The sequence below is a fragment of the Oncorhynchus masou genome, chromosome 31, assembly GCF_036934945.1.
Source record: "Oncorhynchus masou masou isolate Uvic2021 chromosome 31, UVic_Omas_1.1, whole genome shotgun sequence".
NCBI lineage: Eukaryota > Metazoa > Chordata > Actinopteri > Salmoniformes > Salmonidae > Oncorhynchus > Oncorhynchus masou.
Window position 1 is genome coordinate 21,784,731 of NC_088242.1, and position 8,118 is coordinate 21,792,848.

The 8,118-nt window shown below is 46.3% G+C and overlaps 2 protein-coding genes across 2 annotated transcripts in view; one reads left to right on the plus strand and one right to left on the minus strand.

Annotated features, from left to right (window-relative positions):
* The window catches only part of wnk4a (WNK lysine deficient protein kinase 4a), a 75,106-nt gene extending 68,538 nt beyond the window's left edge, over window positions 1-6,568 (plus strand). The window contains 6 exon segments of the mRNA XM_064950361.1: window positions 755-802; window positions 805-1,616; window positions 1,710-1,806; window positions 3,000-3,852; window positions 4,038-4,335; window positions 4,585-6,568. Coding sequence (XP_064806433.1) covers window positions 755-802; window positions 805-1,616; window positions 1,710-1,806; window positions 3,000-3,852; window positions 4,038-4,335; window positions 4,585-4,587 — 2,111 coding nt within the window. The 3' untranslated portion in view covers window positions 4,588-6,568.
* Window positions 6,472-7,977, minus strand: LOC135523586 (cytochrome c oxidase assembly factor 3 homolog, mitochondrial). The gene is made up of 2 exons (XM_064950363.1): window positions 7,736-7,977; window positions 6,472-7,223 (listed from the first exon to the last, which is right to left on the minus strand). The coding sequence occupies exons 1-2, from the start codon at window positions 7,932-7,934 to the stop codon at window positions 7,120-7,122; spliced, it is 303 nt and encodes a 100-aa protein (XP_064806435.1). The 5' UTR covers window positions 7,935-7,977; the 3' UTR covers window positions 6,472-7,119.
* Window positions 7,978-8,118: the final 141 nt, after the last annotated feature.

The following is an 8,118-nucleotide window of genomic DNA, read 5'->3' on the forward strand; positions in this document are numbered from 1 at the left end:
GTTAGTCAGAGCCATGCAAATCTCCTGACAATACCAAGAAAGGGGTCTGAGGAGGGAGGGGTTTTATGACGGTGTTGGGCCCGGTTTGTGTTCTTCTCTGCCAAGATCAGGATGAGTCCCAAATGGCACTCTATTCCCTAAATAGTGTATTACTTTGACCATGGCAAATAGGGTGCCATTTGGGATGCATACATAACAGCGCATGCCCACATAACAGCGCATGCCCACATAACAGCGCATGCCCACATAACAGCGCATGCCCCTACATTCAACCAACCGCTCCGGCTATCAGGGCCTTTATTCAATAAAATCATCATCCGAGCTCTCTTAAACAGGGATTTTGTTAGACAAAACCCTACCATGGAAACCATCTTTATACCGCACATGAGGAATTTATTTTCTAAATGTCTGATGTCACTTGGCAGTGGGGCGGAAGGAACGACAAGACAATCCAAAATCTGAGAGAGAGATGGAGCAATAATATAATTGACTCTTTTACAACCTAGGGGATTCTGCTAGTAAATGTCTCTCGAGACGTTGGCATAAGGGTTTGTGTGAGGACACTGTAAAGAACCCATTAAGGTTTTGTAAGGCGTTCCTTTTACATAAGTGGTGTTTCTGAGTTAGGTCATGTTATGTTGTTTTGTGTCTACCAATCAGTCACCACACATGAAGTTCCCTCTCAGGAAATAAAAGTTTTGAATGAAATAATAATAACTAACATGTATTGTTATGTTTTGTTTCTATGTTCCAGGTTCTCCTCACTACTACTACCACCACCCAGCCTCCATGTACTCCTCAGAGCCCCCCAGCAGCAGCAACACCAGCAGTACTACCACATGCCCCCCTTCATGGGCCACACACACTTCCCCTTCCCCTACCCAGTGAACCCCAGTGCCCCCAAACCAGCGGGGTCCCATCCTTCCCTCACACGGGTCGCCAGCAACCCCACGTTCCCCTCCGTCCTCTCCCCAGCCCCAGGCTCCCCCGGCGGCCCCCACTCTGATGCTCCGAGCCCCTCTGAGTACAGCGGTGAGGGGAACCCCCTGACCCTCCCTCCTCACCCCCAGAACCCCAACATGTGGCCCTCCCACACACAGCCCCTCTTCTCCCTGGCCAACGTAATCTCCATGGCAATGAGCATGGCTCAATCCTTCATCCCTGCCAACAGCGTGGCTAACCAGGGGATGCCCTCTATAGCAGGCTTCCACCCCCAGCTAACCCACCCTCAGTCGGTCTACTCGTCCGTCTACTCCTCCCACTACCAGACTGCTCCAGTGGAGCTCCCTTACACCCAGGGTGGGACGCCTGGCCAAGGGCAGCAACACAGTGTCTACCAGGGCCCAGACACTCCACCACAGATGCAGAGGGATGGCTCAGTGTCTGTGTACTCTCAAAATGGACACCCCGGCTGGCAGCATAATCACATATCTCCCCCTACGATGGGCTACAACAGCCCACAGATGGTATCACAGCAAGCAGCATCCAGCCCTCTATGCCATTTACAGAATAGTTCCCATGGGTCCTACATGGTTCCTCAGGACCAGTCTGATGTGTCCAGCTGTGCGTCAGGGTCTGATCTGTCCCCTTCGTCCCCAGACAGCCCGGAGAGCACAGTAAGCTACCAGCCAGCCCATACATGAATGTCTGACAGTGAGAAGTAATGCCATTCTGACAAGTTGTCTCCCTCCCCCTTCTCTTTTCCCAAGTTATCATCGTTCAGCTCAACCACACCAATGTCGAGACCTACGGTGCCTGAGATGAACGCCAGTGCTCCCAAGCCCAGACTATCCCCCAGTTACACAGGTAAGATTCACAGTGACTTTCCCCTCTCTACTTCTACACCAGCTGTATTCTGTATTGTACCGGCCCTTACCTAAGCTTACTGTTGATCTGTTGATGGCAGGAGATGGGTTGGGGAGGATGCTGGCAGACCTTTGTTGCTTCTGTTAGCACACTAAACAAATGCAGAGTACACACTCCAGACACACACACACATACAAAAACACACACACTCCAGACATACACAGACACTCAACGAGGCCTGTTTTATGTTGTATTTGGTCTAAATAAGGCCTGATGACTGTGTTAGGGCCAATTGGCTCTTCCTGTTGTTTTCAGTTCTGTTTTGTGTTTTATCCTGTCCACATCAGTGTTTGGTGACATTATCACCTATAAGCACTAGCAGTGCCTCGGGATCTGTTGCGTAACCACATGTCTGGATGGAATGTTCCATTGAATAAGGGACCAATAGGTAGGTGTGATAATACCCCGCCTACCAGTATTGACCAGTTAGAACCCACTGGGTACAGATGTCAATTCAACGTCTATTCCACATTGGTTGAACGTAATTTCATTGAAATTACGTGGAAACAACGTTGATTCAACCAGTGTGTAACCAGTGGGAAGCTTTGCCCAGCAGAAATGACCAATCAGAAGGCTTCCACACTCGTTACAGGCCTCTCCTCCCACATCCTCCCCACCTGTCTGTGTTCACACCCCCACCCGAACCAGCTCCAGTACCCGAGCAACCCAACCCAGCCCATTTCGCTCAACAGACTGACAGAACAGGCTCTGTTTTTGAGAAATCCCAGGGCCACATTCAGCAGAAAATAATTGTTTTCCAACCGTGTAGAGTAGTTACACCTAGTGCCAGACCTCCGCTAGCTCTTGCTTCCCACCCATTTATGGCACCATGAACACAACCAGATGTTGGCAGTAGATATGGCAGTTGGATTGGTTTTTCTGACAGAAAGTTATGAAACTAAGGCCAGGGTTGTATCCAATCCCTGGTAGATCCGCGTAACAGCACGCTTGACATTTAAAGTACATTTCAGATTGAGATGACATTATGCATTTGAATCAATTTGAAAGTACGAGTCAATGTCAATGGAAAATTATATCACTACTGGAACAGAATGTAAACACAAACTGCAGATTGTGAAAAATAATAATTATCACTGTGTTGATATTAATCATAAACCTCCTCCACCACACAGATCCCCCACCTGCTGCCGTCACAGTGGGTCGTTTCCAGGTCACCCCTAGTATGGAGATCCCTGTGCCTGCTGCACCAGATGGACAAGGCTCTAACCCCACCAGGCCCAAGCCAGTGAGCAGCTCCTCCCCAGGTCGAACCAGGCCCAAGTCAGTGGGCAGTTCTACCCCTGGCCCCACCAGGCCCAAGTCAGTGGGCAGCTCCACCCCAGGCCCCACCAGGCCCAAGTCAGTGGGCAGCTCCACGACAGGCTCCACCAGGCCCAAGTCAGTGGGGAGCTCCACCCCAGGCCCCACCAGGCCCAAGTCAGTGGGCAGCTCCACCCCAGGCCCCACCAGGCCCAAGTCAGTGGGCAGCTCCACCCCAGGCCCCACAAGGCCCAAGTCAGTGGGCAGCTCTACCACCTCCGAGAGCAGCACAGAGGAGCAGGGGCGGGCAGAAACCAGCCTGAACACCTCCCTCACTCTCTCCCCCCCAGACCGACACCTCCCTGTGGAGGAGGACCGGGAGGTCCAGGTAGGGTGGGCCGGGACCAAAGAGCAGCAGCAGGAAGAGGAGGAGGAAGAAGAGGGGGAAGAAGATGATGAGGAGAAGAAAGAGCAGCAGATAGTAAGGAGGAGGAGAGTGTGTAGTCTCAGTCTGATGGGTACGTCTGCAGACAGCGGCCTGTCCGTCACGGTGGTGGATTCAGAGGGGCGTGGCCTGTGGGAGGGAGGTGCAGGGAGCCCTACCTACAACTCGGCCCTACACCACTTGTGGCTGAGCTACAGCCGCAACTTCACGTACATGAGCAGTGACGACTCGGAGAGCGAGGACGAGGACATGCGGGAGGAGTTGCAGGTGATGAGGGAGAAGTGAGTGTTTCACCTTCATCATCTCTCCAGTTATTTACCCATTTTCCTTCCAGACCGATTTAGGGTTTGAATCCAAGTTTGATTACTTTGAACTCAACTTGCATCTCAACTATTCCAAATCACTTAAACAAGTCCTCAGAGTTCTCACCTATCTGTTTCTCTGTCTCTCTTTCTCTCTCTCTCAGACACTTGGTGCAGGTGCAGAGTCTCCAGGCCACCCAGAAGAGGGAAATTGAGGAGCTGTATGAGAGGATGGGGAAGGTTCCCCCTGCGGGGATTGTCTCACCTGCCGCCATGCTCTCCAGTCGCCAACGCCGTATCTCTAAGGAGAGGAGTTACCCCTCCACCTCCCGCAGAAACAGCCTGCAGCGCTTGGACATGCTCCCCCTCCAAAGTATCATCAGGAGGAACTCTCTGGGTGGCAGCAACAGCAGCAGCAGCTCTCTGGAGAAACCCTCTAAAGGGGTGACCTTTGCTTCCGATGTCAGTAGAATGGTTAGAGTTCTCTCATGTCTTTATTTACTGTATACAGAGCATGGCCACGATTCAAATTAGAGGTGCGTTGTCGGTACTGCAATGTGCTTGTCTACATCGCACCTCTGATTGAATCACGACCCATATCTTACATTTATTTTGCTGTCTAAAATCTAAGTTTATCTGGAAATCATAATGTGCAATGCACAATGCTCTACAGATTTAATCATTGCATCTCCTTGTCTCCTCTCTCACCAGTAAGAATCTTCAGCCATGCTTGCTGTAGAATAAGCCGACTACCTCATCTAAAATGTGACTGAAATAATCATGCCCATCCTGCTGGAGGAAAGAACTGACATCACCTTTATCTGGGCCCCCATTGGAGGAGACTAACCTAGAACCCCCAGAAACCAGGAAGCTCCTCTGCTGATCCAGTAGTCACAGGGTTAATCACAGGTCCGTCAGAGGTCGCTGAGCCCTCTGCTATGAAGGGGCAACAGAGCCTTTGTCATCCTCTGTCAGTCACCCCCAAGAGAAGCTTACCAGATTCAACGGTTCAGTGCAACATACCCATTCTAGGACGCCACCAGAACAGTGTTTAAAGTGAGATGGTCAAAAGTTTCAAAACGTCCTCAGCTAATGCGTATAAAAGGCTCACAATAGTGCTAGCCCAAGTAGTGCACCATCATTCTTCATACTATGCAATGCTAGTGAGAAACGTGCGATCATTGTACATAGCGCCTTAATGATCAGCTGTCGTCCTGCCTTGTAGCCACAGAGCAGTAAGGGTTGTTCCAGCTACAATATTGGGATCGATGCCGAGGCTATTGATCATTATTTTCCTGCTTATCTGACTGTCGCACACATTTTTATTGTGAGCAGTGGAGTGGGATGAAGCTCAGTAACTCTTGCTGTGTTTCAGATGATTCACTCTCCTCTTTGCACATTTGACTGTCTGTTTGCAATCTGTTGATGCTGACTGTAGCTCGCTACTGCCCTCTAGAGTCTGACTACGGAATTCCAGATTGGTTGTTATAGTTTTAGTAACTCATGCCTGTTTTCCAATGTACAATAGTGATGCAACAATATTTCTGATGAATTCAACAGATTTATGAAGGACGACTGTTGTCAATGTGTAGAAAGAATTGAACATAGGTGTTAAAAGATGTTAGGCAGTACCTTATATACATTATAGTGAGCATTTATCAATAAAACAAGTAGCTTTCCGAACCACCATATACAGTACTATAGGTAGACCAACAACACTGAAATCATTTAGGTGTCAGTCTTTACAGAATATTTCATAATTTCACGTGTTCATATGAAATATAAAAAGGTTATACAGTAAGAAGCTCGGCACAATACAGCTCTATAAATGAGAAATAGCCAAGACTGAAACTATTTATAAAAAAAATTAAGTTAAATTATCGCCAAATCATCCACATCGTTTAAAGAAAATAAGGCAATTTATGGTTGATGATTTTCAACTCTCCTGACTTTTTAGCTGAGACTATATTTTCTCCCCAAATAATCAAACATAGGTCTAGACTACTGGTTCTCAGCATGATTGTAAGTGTAAATATGAAATAATGCATTTGTAAATTACTTTTACAAATTAATCAAAGACATTTTGGCAAGCTACTTTTCTTGTGCAAACACATTGACAATGAGAAACCTTGCTACAATAAACCAGGCACCCTATGCACTTTAGTCAATTCTACTTTAGTAGTAACTCATCACACTTTTTGGTAAAGTAAGTAGCATATTTATATGCACAAGTGGGGAAGAGTACGACTACCCTAACAAATGAATTAAACTGTGAGCCCATATTATTGATTGCCTTAAATACACATATGGAATTCTATTGCAATGATACTCTTAAGATTTACATTTAAAGAAAGAAAAAGTGAATGCATGTATGATTGTTGGTTGATTGTATTGCTTTACCATACAAAGCTGCTGTCCTGCCCAATCTGTGCCTTTTCCTTGTAATGTCTTATTTTAGATTTTTACTCTGTAGCTTTGGTGGCTACAACATACTTTGTAACTCATATTTTGACATAAATACAGTTGAAATAATGATAGTGTTCCTCTCAGCTGCCATACTACTGTGGCAATATCAGTGTATGAAACATTACACTGACCTTGCTATAAGATGTCATTTATTGTTGTGAAAAAACAAATACAATATAACAAATGTACAACTCAATCCGTTATCAACATAAATATATTTCAATATAAATGTGTTTCTTTGTCTCAGTTGAGCTGTTCTAATTCTAATCCCACCTATTTCAAGGCCACTGTAGAATTAACATTACTGATATAGGTTGAATTAGTTTTATAGTTTGGGAGAAATCATTTGATGCTGATTTGAAGGGAATACAAATAATTTTACACAAGTGCCTACTCGTTGGGAAGAAAAGGAAGGAGAATAGGGTCATGTTCATTGGGGCACTTAACAGAAACCATTTAAATAAATGTTGCCATCCGCTTGGTGCCTAATGAACAAGACCCAGGATCCTGAAATTGTAAGGGGGTAATCGGGGGCATTAGATAATTCTTTCTACAGACAAGCATGTTTAATCACCATGAAGACGCTTAAGTCAGCAACACAACCACATAAAAGTCTATATACCAGGGCCCGAGGCTGCCTTGACAGTGGCTAGCAGTGGAATAAGATGTAGCACCAGCATTTGTCAGCATTAGTCCCTTCCAGTGCAAGTAGGCCTACAGGCGATAGGATCAGTGGCACACCACACAGTCGATCTGAGCTCAGTCCATCTGATCATTAAGTCAGTTGGCGCCTGTCTTTGCCCCCCCCATCCTCGCGACCTTGGCCTCCTCATCCAGCTCATCCATAATCTTCTCCTGTTTCACTGAGTAAAACGTGTAGCCATCTAGGAGGAGCAAAGTCAAGGCAAATGTGCGGACAGAGGCTAGGTGTGTGCTGGGTATGAAGCTATAGTCGAGCTTAGCTACATAAACACAAGGATGAACGTTTTCATCATCATCAACATACATTTATGGCAGACATGTTTTACACTCATCACCAGCTTTCACTGTAGCAACTTGTAATAAAGTGGCATGTTGAGAGAGCTACTTAGCTAACTGTAGTTAGATCCTTGCTTGGCTACTAGCTAACGTTACATTGTTATACAATTAGCTAACTTGCTACAGTACATGGCTGTTATGCAAACACATGTCATGCGGTTCTTCACCACTACAGCGTGAATTTCATAACCTATCTACAATGACTTACAGCTTCAAGGACATACATGAATTATGTCTGGTTGACTCTAACTGCTAATCGTTATGGCAACATTAAAATGGATCGCTATATCATGCCGTTTAGGGCAAATTAGCTCATGTTACGCAGTTCACCTTTAGTGACTGAGTTTGGCAAGGATACAAATACCCATTACAATGGCTCCGATAGCAAGTCCTGTTGCAATATTACGGCCCCTGAGTTGCTGCGATTTCTTCTTCCATTGCGCGAGCTCCACTTGTCTGATAAAGTAGAACTCGTCCCTGGTAAGATCCTCCTTGTTTGGATCTATCCTCTTTGCAAAAGGGACTTCGGGATCCACTGTCGGTTTCTGGTCAGCCATTTTTGCGACAGCCTGACCTGCTTGTGCAACACTATAATAGCTCCCCCAGACATTTCCGGGTTCGACGCGAAAGGTTCGTTTTTTTAATAGTGTGTCAACCGCCATCTCATGGCAAAATAAAGTACTGCATTTTCAAACAATTAACTCCGCGGACAACGAAATCCGAAGTTTTTTTTTCTCTTGC

What these genes read in the sequence shown, in the direction of transcription:
- LOC135523586 (XM_064950363.1), bottom strand. Translation starts at nt 7,934, where the DNA reads ATGGCTGACCAGAAACCGACAGTGGATCCCGAAGTCCCTTTTGCAAAG. An exon ending in AGCCATTGTAATGGGTATTT is followed by an intron (nt 7,224 to 7,735) that starts GTATCCTTGCCA and finishes TGCTCCTCCTAG; the next exon opens with ATGGCTACACGTTTTACTCA.